At 39.7% G+C, this 20,218-nt stretch overlaps 1 protein-coding gene across 1 annotated transcript in view; it reads right to left on the bottom strand.

Annotated features, from left to right (window-relative positions):
- Window positions 1-19,527, bottom strand: part of VSX2 (visual system homeobox 2) — a 57,575-nt gene extending 38,048 nt beyond the window's left edge. Inside the window, exon 1 of the mRNA XM_066607682.1 lies at window positions 19,233-19,527. Within this exon, the coding sequence (XP_066463779.1) occupies window positions 19,233-19,527 (295 nt within the window). The remainder of the gene's footprint in view (window positions 1-19,232) is intronic.
- Between the last annotated feature and the right edge of the window lie 691 nt (window positions 19,528-20,218).

The raw sequence follows: 20,218 nt of genomic DNA on the forward strand, positions 1-20,218 counted from the left end.
ACCGCTTGAGTGACCGAGGCCTAAAACAATGAAAAAATAAAAGATCAAGGCGGGCATGCAGGCTCTAGTACCCTGTTGTACCCGCTCTAGCTTAGATACAAGATGTGATACGGTCAGGTATGGGGTCTCTAGCACCCTGTTGTACCACCTCTAGCTTGGATACAAGATGTGATATGGGTGGGCATGGAGGCTCTAGTACCCTGTTGTACCGCCTTTAGCTTGGATACAAGATGTGATACAGACGGGTATGGGGGCTCTAGCACCGTGTTGTACCACCTCTAGCTTTCATATAGCTCCACATTTGCTGTAACTGAGCCTCTAGATATCTAATTATATATAAGAGATATGAGGTTTCTACAGCCCTATATCCCAGTGTGCCCTTGCATCACATCTCCCATTGATTCCAAGGGGGCTGGCGGCAGCATCGAATGACTTACTTGGTTGCATGTGGTGCGATTTGAGGTTTCCCCATTGAAAACACTGGGTGTTTCCCAGAGTGATGTGAGACGTTTTGGATACAAAAATCTGTGACATCCGTGGCAAATCCTCATATTGGCGAGCGCAAAATTACACTCACCAATGTGAAATTAGCCTGAGAGGCTACAAACAAATTTTCATGTGGTCCAGGAAATGAGTTATGTTTGGAAAGCTTATGCCATGGGGATAGATCATATATGTAAATTCGTTTTGCAGCAAGATTTAGGTATGGGTACAGGTACAGGTGTGGGGGAAGGGGGGGCTCGAGCTGAACTTCTGCACTTGGGCCCCATAGCATTTAATTATGCCCCTGGCTTCAATTCATCCACGAAGACCACTTCTGGCCAGAATTTTCCCAACAGTGTATGTGTGTACCTGGATCCCATTGGTTTCTACCAATTCTTTGCTGATGGCAATGCTGGATATCTTCTGATTTCGAAGGAAAGTAAGCGTAATGTGTCTTTCATCCACTGTACTGTTTTCTTGGCTGACCACTACATCTACGGTCCTCCATGTGCTTCTTCAAAAGAGCTTGAACTTCACATCTGGAAACTCCAGTCTGCTTCGAAATCTTTGCCTGTGAGAAGTCTTGCAGATACAGTATAAGTACCTTGCATCTTCTGACCTGTGAAATGTAACATGTCTTCCACAACCTCATTTTTGTAGCAGAGTTTGGCTGCTCCTCATCCAGTTGTAAGCCCCCTGCACAGCAGTTTCTGTTTCAGTTAAAGACTGTGTTTCAGCCTTCATGTGAAAATGATGATCATTATCACTTATTTGGTATAATTGGTTAACCATACACCTGACTATACTGTTACAAAATCTCTGACTTGTGCAAGTGCATGTAGAAGAACTGAGGCTTTTTTGAAGGCAAAAGGTAGTCACACCAAATATTGATTTTATATACATTTCTCTTTTGTTCAGTCACTTTGCATTTTGTTAATTGACAAAACAAAACTATCTATACTTATATTTTTAAAGCATTTTTACGTTGCAGCATTTTCCCCACACCTGCCTAAAACGTTTGCACATTAATATATATATATATATATATATATATATACAGTATATATACAGTATATATATATATATATATGAAATGCATGCATAGCTGAAGGAATCACGTTCTGATGAATAATTAAATAATGAAAGTAGATTTAGATTAACCCTTTTATGACTAAGGGTCATTGATGTGCCTGCATTCAAGTCATATTCTGCAGTTCTGGTAAACCCTCTGTCAAAACATCTGAATTTTTAAATTTTTTCTGGTGATATATCTACATGAAGGCATGTTTTTTGCGGGACGAGTTGTATTTTTCTTTGATACCATTTAACCTACTCTTTAATGTTTTGGAAGACTTTAAAAAATTTCTAAGTGATGCGAAATGGGAAAAAAACACAATTGCACAATTCAAGGGGAGGTAATTCTACAGCGATTATGGTGTCGTAAAAATGAGATGTTGTCTTTATTCTGTATTTTATTAAAAGACTACAAGTACAGTAAAATAATAGAGTTTACATAGTTAGGCCTCATTCACATGAGGGTGAAATTCACGCCGAACTTATCCGTGCAAAAAAATCATGGCTAAATTCGCGAAAAATAGCATGAATGGATGATTTCCCATAATCAAGCCACGAGCTTAATTAGCGGTGAAATTGCTCATTCACACGTTCTGGAGCTGCGTGCCGCTGAAAACAAGCACTGCAGGTCTGACAAGGGAGAGAGAGATGATGGAAAGCTCCGAGGGAACCCCCTTCTCTGCAGGGCTTCCCTTAATTCTCGCTACAGTAATGCCGGGTTTCGCCTGCAGGGGAGAATAAGGAAATCCCCAGCAGTGCAATATCAGGGTTCGCCCACAGGGGAGAATAAGGAAATCCCCAGCAGTGGGATATCAGGGTTCGCCTGCAGGGAAGAATAAGAAAATCCCCGGTAGCGCAGGATTTCCTTATTTTCTCCTGCAGGCGAACTCTGACTTCGCGCTGCTGGAGATTTCCCTATTCTCCCCTGCAGGGGAAACCCTGCTTAGATGAAAGGAAGCCCTGCAGAGAAGGGGGTATCCCCACGGCTTTCCTCCACCTCTATCTCTCTACAGGGAGAGAGAGGTTCTCCTGCAGAGGAATTCCTTCTCGCCCTGCTATGGGGAATTCCTTGACAGCTGAACAGCACATTTTAAATGTCTGGCTGTAAACTCCTGTTAGTTCCTTCATTCCCGCAGGGACTAACAGGAGCTTACAGCAAAACATTTATTGTTCAAATAATTTTATTGAGTTTTCCAATTCAACATATTACAGCATCATTGCAATAACTGTTTCAATAAAGAACGATGAAGCCTATTTAAACAGAAAACATATATTGCCAGTGTCCCTGGGCCCACTACCCAGCACCACTGAGCCACCTTCGCTCAGAGTGGGCTGTGGCTTCAAACATCCAGGACCAGGGGAACCGGCATTGGTGTATAAACTAAAGGCTAGTAGATACTGAAAACAAATACAACTTAACCGGGCAAAAAAGAGGACAGGGATAGGGTAGGGTGGGGGTCAGAGGGGGGGGGGTCTATCGTCAGCAGTCGGGAGCCGAGAGCCAGGTTTCTAATCAAGAGAGAGATTAACTAGGCCTAGGAGGGTATTGCTCCTGTTTGGAGCCAAATTTTCAATTCCGTGGAATTCCTAAATAGGATCCACGCTGTCCATGTGGTGAAATATTTTTGGGTGTTACCTCTATCTGTTGCACCAAGATCCTCCATTCGATTTATGTTGTCGAGGGCTTGCAGTCACAGGATCCTCGTGGGAGGGGAGGAGGACCTCCAAAGCCTAGGTATTGTCTGTCTCATGGCAATGAGAACAGCAGAACATTTAAAATGTGCTTCTGTTTTTAGTGGCGGCACGGCAGCACTCCCTCCCCAGCTAATCTCCCTTCATCTCCCATTCTGATTCTTTGTTTAGAAGTTTAAACTAAACAATCAGAATGATTACCTAATCAACCTCCTTCTTGTTATCCAGCTACCATAGGAGTCTATAGAAACTCCTGCGCATCACGTATCAGAGATAAATCGGGTTCTATCTTTTCCTGCAGCGGGGAATTTCAGTTGCAGGGTTTCAGTCACGCATGTCCTATTATTTTAGGTGCGATTTTTTTTTTTACACACTTAAAATTCTTCCATCTAAATGTTTTAAAAAAAAATACATTGGTTCTCCATTGACCAATGGTTAACAGCTTTCACCTGGGCAAACAAATCTACTCTATCTGCAGATCTCCTCCAGGTATATTACAAAACCCTAACCAGATGGTATTGTACACCCTCTAAATTAGCAAGATATATTCCAGGCTTCGACAAAAACTGTTGGAGAGGTTGCGATCAAGTGGGCTCCCTTATGCACTTATTTTGGGACTGTACATTTATACAACCCCTCTAGAGAGAGATTTTCCAAGTTATTAGGAGAGTTTCGAGCCACCCGGTTCCTAGGTCTCCAGAACTCGCGCTACTTTTATTAAATTGCAACAATATACCCCCTCATAACCGAAAGTTGGTGTGCCATCTGCTGATGGTGACGAAATTGGCCATAACCAGAAAATGGAGATCTACTGCCCCTCCAACGGTAGCTGAAGTTTTGGATATTATGGCAGATCCTTGCGCAAATGAGAAGATACTTGCCTTGGCAGGGGACTCCATGCCCAAATTCCTCCGCACTTGGAATTCATGGATTAGATATATGCAAGGAACCCCTTGACAAAATAAATACCTAAGAAACTTTACTGATGTTCTACTGTGGATGTGATATAAAAAAGACTGTTTAATGTTTTTGAGATAACTTTAAAACTGTTTCAAAGTTTCTCTCTCATAATTCTGTTTAGCGTTACAAACACTATTTACGTAAAGTCAATAGATCCTGATATTCATATCACCTGATATTTACATTGTTGTGGGAAAAACAACTAATTTTACAGTTTGCATTTTAAGATATATGCTCTCTTAACAATGTATAATTTCAAAGCAAAAGATTTGACTTGTAATGTAACTATATTTTGTAAAACCCAATAAAAACTTATTTGTTTAAAAAAAACAAAAAAACATTGGTTCTATTAGGTGATTTTTTTGCGCAGGTAATACGGCATGTGTTTCACACTCGTGTGAATGAGGCCTTAGACCCACAATGCCTTGTATCTGTATAACACATTGGAAGTAGCCTTCACATTTTAAATCCTAACAAATAATAGAAGGTTTATTACCACAAAATGAGTGGCTTAGAACTACGACTTTAAACAGACTAGAAAAGAGAGAAGAGAGGTTTAGAAAAAGGAAGACAGAAAGAAGGAGAAGGGTTAAGAAAAATGCCAGAATGGGGGGAAATTAAGGAAAAATCTAATGTATGTGACAGTAGTGAGAGTCCATAGGTGATTCAACTTTTATTGAGACTAACGGCAAGGTTATGTAGTTATGGAAGTACAACACCATTTAGGAGTCAATTATTTAAACTAGGTGAGGAGCGAAACAGAATCCAAGCAGCCCAAGAAGAGTAGAAGCTGGGGTATTAGGGCTCGATATTTGCATGGACAACTTTAGTTTGCATTGGTACTAGAGATGAGCGAACGTACTCGGTAAAGCACTACTCGTCCGAGTAATGTGCTTTATCCGAGTACCTCCCCGCTCGTCCTGAAAGATTCGGGGAGCGCCGCGGAGCGGGGAGCTGCAGGGGAGAGCGGGGAGGTACGGAGGGGAGATCTCTCTCTCCTTCTCTCCCGCCCGCTCTCCCCTGCTCCCCGCCGCAACTCACCTGTCAGCAGCGGCGCTCCCCGAATCTTTCAGGACGAGCGGGGAGGTACTCGGATAAAGCACATTACTCGGACGAGTAGTGCTTTACCGAGTACATTCGCTCATCTCTAATTGGTACCATTTTGGGGATGATATGACTTTTAGATCGCTTTTGATTCAATTTTTTATTGGAGACAGAGTGACCAAAAAAGTGCAATTCTGCCACTATGGGTTTTTTTCCACAGTATTAACTATGTAGAATTAATATTGTTATATTTTAATAGATTGGACCTTTAAGGATGTAGAAATACTAGTTTTTAAATAAAAAAAAATCTTTTTAGTTTTTGTTGCAATGACTTTTATAATTGTTATTTTTTATAATAATAAAAAAATCTTTATTTTACTTATTTATTTGACCCTATAGAGGACTTGAACTTGTGATCATTTGATTGCTTATACGGTATAATGCAATACCATGGTACTGTATTCTACTGTGTTTTAAAAGGATGGCATTTAAAGATGCGCTACAGGCACATCTTAATAGACAGAAATACATGGCAGCCTGCGGGTCTTCAGAAGGCCCAGACTGTTTTGAGAGTGGGACGGCACCCACACACAATCATATCACTGTAGAACCATTTAGGACATTTAAATCCTAATCGATTGGTCATTTAAATGCCACTGTCAGAACTGAAAGCAGCATTGAAAGGGTTAACAGTCACGATTAGAGTTATTTCTGAACGCAGCTGTTGCAGGCAGGTGATAGCTGTCATAGACAGCTGATACCTGTCGTGTATGGAGCATGCTCGGCTCCCAAGCCTGCTCCATACACAGCATGTGCTGTGGATGCATGTGCTAACTGTACGAGGGATGTGCAGTCAGGACCTAAATAGTCGTATTAAGAAATGTGATAGGCCTGCCTAACTTGATGTGTTTTCAGGCTGCGCGTAAAAACTGTGGGTGCTGGGAAGTAATCTTCCTGTGGTAGTGCATTCCAGAGAACTGATGCAGCATGAGCAAACTCTTTAGGATGGGAGTGCAAGGTTCATATTATGGAGGTTGTCTTAAATAGTTTGCAGAACATAGGGCAGGTGTGGGGTTTTAGGTATGCAGGAGAAGATGTAGGAAGGTGCTTTGTAGGTTAAAGTAATACATTTAAATTGTATTCTGAAGTAGATGGCAGTGCAGTGACTGGCACAGGGTGTGGCACATCAGTAAGATGAGCCTGGCTTTTGAGATAGAATGGATGGGAGAATTTGAGGAGGGGAAAACCAATTAGTAAGTAGACTTTATTCACATTCCATTTTTCTTTCTAGTGCAGGATCCTTTTCGCAGGGGGGCATAGCTGGGGAAAGGGGGTGTAGTCAGGACTGAGGGGATGGGGGTGCCAGTCTAACGGTTTAACCCCCTACAGTTTACCCAGAACAGAGCTGGTTCTGCAGAAAAAGGACATTAGAGTTTTAAACAAAATGAGCTTGTTATACTTCAAAGAGCTGTAGCTCCAGTTCTATCAGTGCCAGTGTCATACTTTCGATATCATCTTAAAGCCAAGATTCTCTCTACAACATGTCCCTAGCACTTATAGTATCATACATACAGCCATTTGAAGTGGGTTGAGAATACTGAATTTACCATTGACATGTCTGTGTGTAGAGCAGAGAGGGGTAGCTAGGATGATCTGTAATTCATCTGTTTGTCCCAGGGAAGGTTATGCCTGAGGAAGGACCCTGAAAGGTCCAAAAGCTCACTATAACATCATGTATTTTTGTTAGCCATTAAAAGGTATCATATCTACAAGATTACTTAGTTTCTCTTACTGAGAACAATCACATTTTTTCCCAGGGAAGGGATTACATGAGCTTTTCATCATGTTATAATCCCCCTCCCTATAGTATCGATCAGAGAACATATCTGCCCTCTGTCACATATACAGTAGAAGCAAGGGCGTAACTATAGCGGGTGCAGGGGATGCGGTTGCACCTAGGCCCAGGAACCTTAGGGGGCCCATAAGGCCATCCTTCTCCATACAGGGATCCCAGTACTATGAATAAAGCATTATATTTGGGGGCCCCGTTACAGATTTTGCTTTGGGGCCCAGAAGCATCAACATACACCTCTAAGTAGAAGTATTTTTTCCCATAAAATCAGTACGGTCTATGATCCCAGTGTACTTTTTCCCCTCTAAACTCTCCTCTTTTCTATTTCTTTCCTATTTTCTTTTTTTCTTCTCACTTTCTTTAGCAAACATTCAATGCGGCGGAAGAAGACAACAAATCCAGTAATGTTATTATATGTGACTGTAAAATTTTCTTCTGTTAATGCACACAGTTTATTTCAATATCATATACTTCAATTCAGACTGTAATTTTTCTACGAAAGTAAATAAAATCATTTTGAACATAAAATATTACATTTATCCAGCACGGTTAATTCCGTAAAAAAAAAAGAAAAGAAAATGCCAAAATAGCGCTAATGTCACTATAGCTAATCACCGGAAAAAGAAAGCCAATGATTGACTGCAATAGTCACATGGCCCTGGTGTTGGTGACATCATCACCGACTCCCTGCACCTGGGAGTGTATGCTTAGGTTTTGGGGAGGGAGGGGGTGTTGCGCCAAGCTGCTTCTTTCCAAAGCCTAGCTACTCCTCTGCTGCCTCTGGTTTCCATCTTCTATACAGAAAGCTACATAGACACGGAAACTTAGAGGAACTGGAATGGAACCATCAAACTACTAAGGACCACTTGTCAGTTAGTATGTGAGTGCTTCTCATGCTCCACCCCTGGTGACAACATCGAAGGTCCTACATCATATATAAAACACAGAGCCTGACCGACAGAAGAACAACATGGTTAGGGCTCTTGGAAGGGGAGGGCAAAAATAACAAAATTAGAATACAACTAAGCTGTTATTATCTCAGACACAACGCAGCGATTTTGACAGAAGACACTGACCTACCACCACCACAGAGATCCGGTGGGCTGAAGGACCTGCAGAGATGTCACTGCTGTGTGAGCCATGGTGCAGTTTGGTAGAAAGTACTGTATACTGGATAAACCGACAGTAGCTTCTACCAGGACCTGTGATGACATCACCGTCATGTAATCACCTGTGTGGGTGGAGTCAGGAATCACATGACCAGGTGCTGATTACTGTATCCAGGAGTCTGGCAATCTATGGAACAGCGGAGCTGTGTGTGTGAAACAGGATGTAGCAGAGCTGTGTGTGTCATGTGCTGTGTGTGTGATGTGTAGGGTCAGGATGGATGTAAATGGATATACAACGTAGTAGAGCTGTGTGTGTAATGTGCTGTGTGTGTAATGTGTGGGAATCAAAATGGATGTACTACAGCTGTGTGTAATGTGTGAGGTCAGGATGGATGTACTACAGCTGTGTGTGGCATGTAGTAGAGCTGTGTGTGTAATGTGTAGGGATCATAATGCATGTACCATGTAACAGAGCTGTTGCACCACCAGAAACATTGGTACTACAATTTCCTAATAATTACTAGTAATGTTATAAGTGTGAGGTAGAGACTTCTTTGGTCTCGGTTGCATATGGTTTTCATCAATGTCAATCTTTTTAGCTGTATAGAAAGTATAGAAAGTCAGTCTTCTGCATAGAAAACCTGATACGGAAACTGCACTTTAGGCTGGGTTCACACAGGGCGGATTTGCCGCGGAAATTCTGTCCGAAATTTCGTCGCGGCAAATCCGCCTGTGGCTGCTAATCCTGTGTTAGCCATCCATGTGGACGAGATTTCTCAGACGGAACGGCATAAGCCGCCATTGCGGCCCGGATTCACCAGCCGCAGCATGTCCAATTTTTTTTTCTGTTGCGGCTGCGCTCTCCTCTATAGGAGCGCCGGCCACAACGGAAAAGTGTGCGGCCAAGCAGCTTCAAAACCCGCGGCTAAGTGCCGCGGGTTTTGAAGCAGCGCTTTCCCGGCGGAAATCTCACGAATTTTCGCAGCCGCCAAACCGCGAGATTTCTGCCGGGAATACGCCTTGTGGGAATCCAGCCTTAAAAGTCACAATGCGAAAAAAGCCTTAGGCCGCTCTCACACAGCCTGCTTTTTACCGCGGTACAACACCTCCATTGATTTCAATGGGGCTTCACATACCAGCACTAGAAAGCGGCGTTTCTGTCTGCTCTATTTTCGGACATTTTAGCGTTTGAAAACACATCTCATCACCCATCACAATGATGGGTTGCGTTAAAAAAACGCTGTTAAACGCTGTAGCATGCATTTGAAAATGCAGCGTGAAATCGCAGTAAAACGTTGCGATTTTCAAACACTGCGTTTTGTAAACGCATGGGTGAGATCGGCCTTACTGTAATCAAGGCAAGAATGACTCGGAGCAACAACAAGACTCTTGGTCATTTTCACAGTAAGAATGGCGGATTCTGGTGCTGTTTATAAGGGGAAGTGAGATGAGTGTGCAAGGGATTCATACAAGCAGTAAAATACAGATCAGAACAGAGTAAAATATAAGCCTTAGGGCTCCTTCACACAGCCGTAGGCGTCTTTACATGCGCCAGCCGGCGCCATAAAGACGCGTGAAAGGGGCACACAAATCTAACGTTTGTGCGCCCGTTTAAACAGTGGAGCCCTATCGCACTTAGCACATAGCTAAGCTGTCTCCCCTTTCTCTCCCCCCTTGCCGGCTCACCTCTTCTCTCCTCCACTCCGGCTGTTTGCAATGGAAGGGGGCTCCCGCCCCTTGTCCACAGCCAGCAATGGGATACCATTGTAAACAGCCGGAGGGGAGGAGAGGGGAAGAGAGAAGGGGGAGTTTAGTAGTCACGCTGCTAAACTCCCTCCCACCTCCCTTCTCCGGCCGCTGTCATTGGCTCCCATAGCAGTCCATGCAGGGGCTGACGTATTCGGGCCGGAAAGATAGTTCCAGGAAATATGACCATGTGATCTGATGCATTGGAAAAAATACAGCAGATCATAGTGTATATAGGCCGGCCGTGAAAACAAATACAGACAAAGCTGTGCCATCGTTAAGTGATAACGTGGATTCCGCGGCCTTTCCGCAATTCTATTGCGGAAGGGCCACGGATCAGACGGCTTCCATTGACTTCAATGGAAGCCGTGCGCATGGCTCGTGGCCAGGGAAAAGCGATTTTCAATAGCATGTCTTTGATATTGCTGGGCAGTATTTGCTGTGGAATCTGGAGGCGGACACCCACTCCGGATTACACAACGCAAACACGCCCGTGTGCATTCGGCATAAAACAGCAGGTATGCTGTCTGGGAGATATGGTAGTGCCACACACTGAAATGGAAATACCTGGTATATAATATTGGACTACTGATTGAGGCTGCGTGTATAATATACTGGATAGTGCATATTGTCTGCTGTTCGGTAATATATTGCCATTGTCTGTATCTGGCTGGGTATATAGGTAAATAACATGTTCAATGGTTTCTTTTATCTGCAGCTTGGCATATAATGTACTGAATGACGCCTGCTGTCTGCGGTTGCGTATATAATATGATGAATGATGGCTGCTGTTTGCAGCTGGGTAACTCATATTATGAATGATATCTGCTTACTGTGGCAGAAATATAATATAATGGATGACTGCACTGCCTGTGGCTTGGTATGTAATTTACCGATATCTGTGGTACAGGTAGATAATTTTTTGAAACTCTGTGGATGGTTATATAATGTGATGGCTGATGGCTGCTGTCTACAGCTAGGTATACAATGTACTGGGTGATGGCTGCAGTCTGTGACTGGGTAAATAATACGGTGGATGATAGCTACTGTGGTGTCTGTGTATACAGCATAATGTACTGGATGATGGCTGCTATCTGCTGCTGAATATATAATGTTATGGATGGATAGCTGCTGCTTATGTCTACTATATAGCGTAGTGGAAGATGGCTGCTGTCTGGGGCTTGGTACATACAATAATATTATGAATGATGGCTGCTGTCTGAGTCTGGATATTTTATGTTCAGGATAATGGCCACTGACTGTGGTTTGGTATATAATATAAGGGTTGCTTTTTGCAAGTGAGTATATAATATGATGGCACTGCCTGCAACTACGGTAGGTATATAATATACTGGAAAACTCTCTATAGCTGGGTATGTAATAAACTAGATGAGCACTGCTGTCTGCAGCTGGGTATATAATATGATGGATGATGTATACAGGGTGTAGTCATAAAGCGCTATACTGGTATCTCAATACTGATATCCTATACTGAAATCGCAATAGCGTATTTGAGTAGGAAGGTATAGATGCGCTACATGATAGTATAGCGCACAGGCCCCTAGGGGCCTCGGAACATGAGTTTTAGTTTTGTGTTGTGGCGTTTGTGAAAGATGGAGGTTAAAACTCAATTGCTAATTTGAAGAGTAGCATGTGAGAAGCAGAAATCCACTTTCGCATCTGTCTAAGGCCTGTGAAACCGCTGCTATGACTGAAGAAAGGAAAGTCTACTCAAAGTGGTCTTCTGCTACAATAGGGGCTGACCATCCAGGAAGTCATCCACCGTCGTCTGCAGGAGATTCGGATAACGGTACGCGTTGAGAGTTCCTGGAATAAACAGAGGTCCAAGGATGGCTACATGATTGCATTGTAGCAAAGGAGGCCACTTCGAGTACACTTTCTTACTTAAAGGGGTTGTCCCGCACCGAAACGGGTTTTTTTTTTCAATAGGCCCCCCGTTCGGCGCAAGACAAACCCAATGCATGTGTTAAAAAAAAAACGTTTAGTACTTACCCGAATCCCCGCGCTGAGGCGACTTCTTCCTTACCTTAGCAAGATGGCCGCCGGGATCTTCACCCACGATGCACCGCGGGTCTTCTCCCATGGTGCACCGTGGGCTCTGTGCGGTCCATTGCCGATTCCAGCCTCCTGATTGGCTGGAATCGGCACACGTGACGGGGCGGAGCTACGAGGACCAGCTCTCCGGCACGAGCGGCCCCATTCACCAGGGAGAAGACCGGACTGCGCAAGCGCGTCTAATCGGGCGATTAGACGCTGAAATTAGACGGCACCATGGAGACAAGGACGCTAGCAACGGAACAGGTAAGTGAATAACTTCTGTATGGCTCATATTTAATGCACGATGTACATTACAAAGTGCATTAATATGGCCATACAGAAGTGTATAACCCCACTTGCTTTCGCGGGACAACCCCTTTAAGTCATAACTGTGATCAAACGGGACTCGGAAAGACGTGGAAAGTGGATTTCTGCTTCTCACATGCTATTCTTCAACTTTGCAGTTGGGTTTAACTTTCTATCTCTTACAGGACTGACAACACAAAATTGAAATTCATCTTCTGGGGCCCTCGGGGCCCCGTGTGCCATACATCTTGTAGCACATCCAAGCCTTTCTATTCACGTACGCTATTGTTATTTCAATATAGGACACTAGTATTGGGATACAACGCTGGATCAGTCTTTTTTACTATAACCTGTATAATATGTTGGATGATGGCTGCTGTGTGTGGCTAGGTGTATAGTGTAACGGGTGATGGCGGTTGTCTGCAACTGGGTATTTAATGTACTGAATAATAGATGCTTGATATATTATATAGTGGAAAGTGGTGTCAGTGTTTTGGTATGTAATAGACTGGGTGATTGCTGCTGTCTATGGCTAAGTATATCATACAATGGATAATAATTGCAGATGGGAATATAATATGTTGAATGATGGCTGCTGTTTGAGGCTTGGTGTATAATGTAATGGATGATTGCTGTTGTCTGCAACTGGATATATATTATGATGAATGTTGAGTGCTGTTTGTGGCTTGGTATATAATATACTATACTGGATGATAGAAAAGAAACAATAATAGCTGACAGCAGCTCCCAGACGTACCTCAAAATCCGAGGGGAGGCTTCAATAATCACATATGCAATGGAGGTTTAGATTGGACCCAGATCCATAGTCCATAAATCCAAGATTGTATCACAGCCAGGATTGTATCACAATGTCGCGCAGTTTGCTCTGCACCTCGCGCATGCACCGCTTGCCATCATGGACGCTGGCATGGTTTGACATGTGAGAAGTATGGCATTCTCTGTCTCGTGATGCACGGTGTACCCTCTGGGGTATGTTAAATATGTTATTTATGTTTGAGCCCTCATGCTTATGGGTGGGCCCTTCTAACTAATTGTATGTTGATTGGTCTTTTATTTAATTGGATGTGTATTTATACTGGTGTTGGTGCTCTTGGACATTAGTGACTTGAAAAAGGCTATAGAAAACAGCCGAAACGTTGTCTCTTTTTATGTACAACTAATAAAGGATATGGCACTTTTTATAGATTTGTGAGTATTCCACCTTCTTGACGCCCTGGATGCGGTTTGAATCTTGGAAACTATACTGGATGATAGCTGCTGTCTTTAGCTGGGTATATAATATAGTAGATGATGACTGCTTTTTGCAGCTGGGTATATAATATGAATGATGGATAATTGGTGCGGTCTGTGGCTCTGTATATAATATACTGCATAGTGTCTGCTGTCTGTGGCTTGATATATAATATACTGGATGATCGCTGTTTTCTGTGGTTAAGTATATAATATGAATGGCTGCTGTCTATGGCTAGGTATATAATATGTTGGATGATGGCTGCTGACTGTGACGAGGTATGTAATATGATGAATGATGGCTGCTGTCTGCGGCTGGGTATATAATATGTTGGATGATGACTGCTGTCTGCAGCTGGGTATATAATATACTGAATGATGGCTGTCTGTGGCTAGGTATATAATATACTGAATGATGGCTGCTGTCTGTGGCTGGGTATATAATATGTTGGATGATGACTGCTGTCTGCAGCTGGGTATATAATATACTGAATGATGGCTGTCTGTGGCTAGGTATATAATATACTGAATGATGGTTACTGTCTGCAGCTAGGTGTAGAATACACTTTTGGTCAAAAAAATCAAGCACCTAGCAGGAGTTGTTGTTTTGCTGCAAAACTCGGCATGTAGTTACATTTTTGACAGTATGTAAATGATGAGAGTTGTGGGGTGATTAGATGAACGGTCTTGCCATCTGTGGCCCTAAAACTAGTTCTACCCTTGGCCTATAAAAAGGCTCTCAGAGGCTCCTTGTGTATAATGGACCTCTTTTTCCATTTGTGTAGAACTTCTTAACCACTAGACGTCTCTACGATCAGAGATTTCATCCAGTTAACAGAGTTTGAGGTTTAACGCCAGTAGAACATGTATGGGACCAGCTTCGACAGCCTACAGATTTGGAAGATCTAAAGGCTCAGTTACAGTAAATGTGGACCAATATGCCGCAGGATACCATATGGAACCTGTATATCTCCATGCCTGCCCATATCACAACTTGTATCCAAGGTTGAAGTGGACCAACAGTGTACTAGAGACTCCCTTCAAGAGTTCAGTTTTCCACAACAGATTATCCTTTTGTTTTGATCATTTAAATTATTGTTGTAATAATTTACTTATATCAATGTTACAATCACATAGAAAGTTTAATTCAATTCTACCAACTACTTCTAGGTGCTTGATTTTTTTTACAATGAGTGTATATTGCATACTGCCGTATGTGGCTTAGTATATTATAAGATGGATGCTGTCTGAGGTTGGGTATATGATATGATGGGTGATGACTGCTGTTTGCGGCTGGGTATAAAGTATGGATGATGTTTGCCAACTGTGGCTTGGTATATAATAATATATTAGATGATAGTCTTTGTCTGCAACTGGCTGGATATATAATATATTGGAAGATAGCCACTGTTTGTGACTAGCTGTGTATATAATACATTGGAAGACCTCTGTTATTGGATATATCAGATATTGAATATAAATTATATACTCATCACATATGTTCATAGCATATAATTCAAATAATTTTATACTCAGTTTTTATAATACTACTAATTTGTTATACTTGGCTCATATAATACTGATGAGTGATGTAGTCAGCATATAGCATACTGATTAATATACTGTTTGTTTAGAAAACAGATAATTCACAGGCTTATCAAATAAAATTCCGATGATTCATATACTCTGCAGACATAAAATTAATAATTGATATACCCAGGACATATTATACTGTTAATTCATAAAGTTATAACACTGATAATTCAGATACTCAGCACATATAATACTGATAATTCAGATACTTGACATATAATGCTGATAATTTAATAAATATAATATTAATAATTAACAAGCTCATCTTGAATAATACTGATATTTCATATATTTAGTATATATGATTCTGACAATTCATATACTCTACACATAAAGTGATAATTCATATACTCCACAGACACAAAACCAATCATTTATATACTCGTCATGACATATTACACTAATAATTCATAAAATTATAATACTGATATTTCATATACTCAGCTCATTTAGTACTGATAATTCATTTGCTCATCAAATATAATACTGAAAATTGATATAATCAGCGCTCTATAATGCTCATAATTGATATACATGCCACATATAACATTGAATTCATATGTTCATTAAATATAATATTCATAATTCGTATACCCAACATATATAACTGATAATTCATATAATCAACACATATAGTTGGTCATTTGTATACTCAGCTTATGTAATACTTAGAATTCATATGCTCATTAATAATGATAGTTCATAGGCTTAACAAATAAAATATTTATAATTCATATTCTCAGCACAAATAAGACTGACAATTAATATACTCAGCTCATATAATTAATGATCATTTATATATTTAATATATACTTATCACGTATAATACTGATAATTCACATCATCAGCAGGCAAGAAGCTGACAGTTCAAATCCTCAGCTCATATGATAATAAATTCACACACTCAACAAATACAACACTGATAATTCAATTCATAGATTCGTTACATATAATACTGATAATCGGATACATAGTAAATTAAATACTGATAATTGATTTACTTATCAAATATTATGCTGATAATTTATATGCTCAACACATATAATAACCATATGTAAAATATTCAGTGCATAGAATACTGAGAATTCACATTGCTTATCAAACATAATATTCATAGAATTCAGATACTCATCACATATGACATGGATAATTCATATACTCAGCTCATATAATACAAATATTATATACTCAGCTCAAATAATAATAATTCATATACTGGAAATAAAATACTAATAACTCATATACACAACACATTCTATTTCATGCACTCAGCTAATTTAATACAGATAATTCAGATCCTCAGCACATATAATTAGAATTTATTTGTTCATCATGTACTGTATAATACTTATCATTTTATATATTCAGCTCATATAATATTAATTATTCATAAATGTATCACATATGATACTGATAATTTATATCCTCAGTACATACAATACTAATAATTCAGATAAACAGTGCATATAATACTGATAATTCCTGTTCTTATCACATATAATACTGATAATTCAAATGCTCAGCACATAGAATACGGATCTTTTATATTCTCAACACACGTCATACTGATAATTCATATACTCAACTCATATAATATGGATAATTCATATAGTAATCACATATAATATTGATAATTTATATATTCTGCACTCAAAATACTGGTTGCTCACATACTCAATATATAATACTGATTTACCTATTATATATAAGACTGATAATATATATTCAGCTCTTATACTGATTATTCATATAGTTATCACATATACTGATAATGCATACACATTATTTAATACTGATTAGTCATATACTGAAATAATAAAATACTGCTAATTCACATACTCCTCACATACTCTGCAGGTTATACTGCTAATTCACCTACTCTTCATGTGATACTGAGAGCTGATATAATCAGTTCATATAATGCTGATAATTCAGATACTCAACACATATAATACTGATAGTTCATGTCCTCAGCTTAAATTATGTTGATATCTCAGCAGATATAATATTTATAAATCATATGCTCAGCACATTCAATGCTTAGAATTCATACTATTCAAACATATAATACAGATAATTAATATGCCCTTCATATACTGATAATTCATATACTGTACTCAGAAGATATAATACTGAAAATTGTATTCTATAATACTCATAGTTCATATACTTTTCTTCTTAATTCATATATTCATCATATATAATAATTCCTATACTCCCCATATATTATGCTAATATTCAAATACTCAGCTCATACTAGAAATATTAGTACTGAGAATGAAAGTTTGGAATTTCAACTGTTGCTAAATTAATTATATAAATGTGAATAATCTAGTAAATAATCAGCAACACATCAAGACAGTAGGTAACAGACATCATGATGGTGATTATGATGATGACCAGAATCTGATCAGATTACAAACAGGAACTGAATACATATTTAGGTTTATCATATAACTGGTATTATAATCATCTTCATCATTATTACTTTAGTTGAATTAGTAGTGTTATTTCCATTTATATAACTATGTTAGATTTTATCATATACAATATTACTGTATTCTAATTTGTAGTAGTGTTATTTTTATTGATATATTGTAGCTATATTCTAATTCACTAATCATTATTAACATTGATAGCAGTGTTATCATTGGTTTATGAGTAATATATCTTATAATTTTTGGCACTGTCATTGGTACTGTACTATAATTAGTAATATTTTTATCATTGCTATGCGATAATATGACTATTACAATTTATATAATTAATATTATGGCTGTTATTATATATCGGATTCTGATTGTTCTTCTAGTGTTGGGATGAATTGTGAAGCAGGGATACAGGACTAATGACTGATACCTCCCAATAACACAAAACACAAATCTATAGAATAAACGATGAGAATAATTAAAAAGGCTGAAAGACGTGACCCAAGCTAAGAAATAGTTATGTAGAGATGTAATGTCACCATCTGGAATCTGTGATACAGATGTCATGTCAATATCGGCAATGTGTAATGTACTGTAAATATAATGTCTCTATCGAGGATGTCTGATAGAGAGACAAAGTTGCTGTCGGTAATATAGATATGTAATGTCAGTATCGGGATTGTGTAATATAGATATGTCACCATTGGTATTGCGTAATACAGATATAAAGTCACCATAGGGATTTTGTAATATAGATATAGTTGTCTCTCGGGAATATGTAATATGAATTAAATCAGGATTGTAATCAGGATTGTATCTATTAAATGTGTGATATAAGATACTATAGCTCTGCTATAGTATCATTGGATTTTTTTGGATGGCTGGATACCATAGTTCTATTAACCCCTGAATATCATATGTGTATTATTTATGGTTAGATATTATGTTATCCATTAACCGCTGAATATTATTTCGGCATTACGAACGGTTTGATACTATAAAATGCCCCTGAATTTTATATGTGCATTATAGCTTTGCACTCAACCCCTGAATGTAATATCTGTATTACGAATGACCGCATATAATAGCTCTGCTCTTAACCCCTGAGTATTACATCTGGACTGTGAAAGGTTGGAAAGTATGGCTCTGCTATTAACCCCTAAATATTAAATTGTATATACTGGTTGAATATTATAGCTTTGCTATTAACCCCTGAGTATTAGATCTGCATTGTAAAAGGCTGGATATTATATCTCTGCTATTAACCCCTGAATATAATATGTGTATTATGAATGGTTGGATATTATAGCTCTGCTATTAACCCGAGTATTACATCTGGATTGTGAAAGGCTGGATAGTATGGCTGTGCTATTAACCCCTGAATATTATATGTGTATTATGACTGGTTGGATGTTATAGCTCTGCTATCAAACCCTGAGTATTACATCTGTATTGTAAAATGATGGATATTGTAGCTCTGTTAAACCCTGAATATGATATGTTTATTACGAGTAGCTGGATATTATATGTGTATTATTAATGGCTGGACATTATAACTGTATGCTTATCTTGCACCTCCATGACACTGGGTGCAGCGTTCCTTCTCTCCTGTTGCTCAGTAAGGCCCCATCTCACCTGAGCTGCAGGTACGGCTTCCCTCCTCGGGGCACGGGCTGCTGCTCACCGGCTGCCCCCTGAGCCCTTGATGCTCCCCAAGTAAGAGACCGGGCTGAGTGTAAAAACTGGGGATCCCGCCGGCAGCCAGAAGCCCTAAGCTGGAACGAGCAGCCAGTAGATGGGCCCCTGGAGACAGCGGGTGAATGTGGCCCCTTGGGGGTGTCGGGGGGTCCTTGTTGAGTCCCAAAATCTCCTGTATCCCAAAGCCAGTGCTCCGTGGGGCGGCAGGGGGGCCCTCTCTCCCGGTCATCATTTCCAGTTTGCTCCCTGCGCTTCGTCTCCTCCTCAGCTTTATATTCACCGGGTGAGAAGTGAGCGACCAATCAGCAGAGCGCGGTACCCAGCAGAAGACTGCAGGAGGGGGCGACCAGCAGAGAGGTGCATACATGTGTATTGTGTGTGCACCTCTGTCTGGCAGCTATTTAGCCAACTATCACATGTCTGTCTATCTAATTATCTATCTCATATCTAACTAGTAACTATCTATCTCTTACCTATCTATCTAATTATCTATCTATCTATCTATCATCTATCTCATATCTATCTGTCAATGTATCTCATATCTACTCTATCTCTTATCTAATCTTATCTATCTATCTATCTCATATCTAATCTATATCGCATCTAATTATCTCATCTATCTATCTATCTCATATCTAATCTATATCGCATCTAATTATCTCATCTAATTATCTATCTATCTATCTATCTATCTATCTATCGCATATCTAATCTATATCATATCTTATTATCTCTCCTATCTATCTATCTATCTATCTCATATCTAATTATCTCCTATCAGTCTATCTATCTATGTCATATCTAATTATCTCATATCTAGCTTATCTATCTATCTATGTCATATTTAATTATCTCATATCTAATCATCTGTCTATCTCATATCTAATTATCACATATCTAGTTTATCTATCCATCTATTTATC

Source organism: Eleutherodactylus coqui, chromosome 6, assembly GCF_035609145.1.
Source record: "Eleutherodactylus coqui strain aEleCoq1 chromosome 6, aEleCoq1.hap1, whole genome shotgun sequence".
Classification (NCBI taxonomy): Eukaryota; Metazoa; Chordata; class Amphibia; order Anura; family Eleutherodactylidae; genus Eleutherodactylus; species Eleutherodactylus coqui.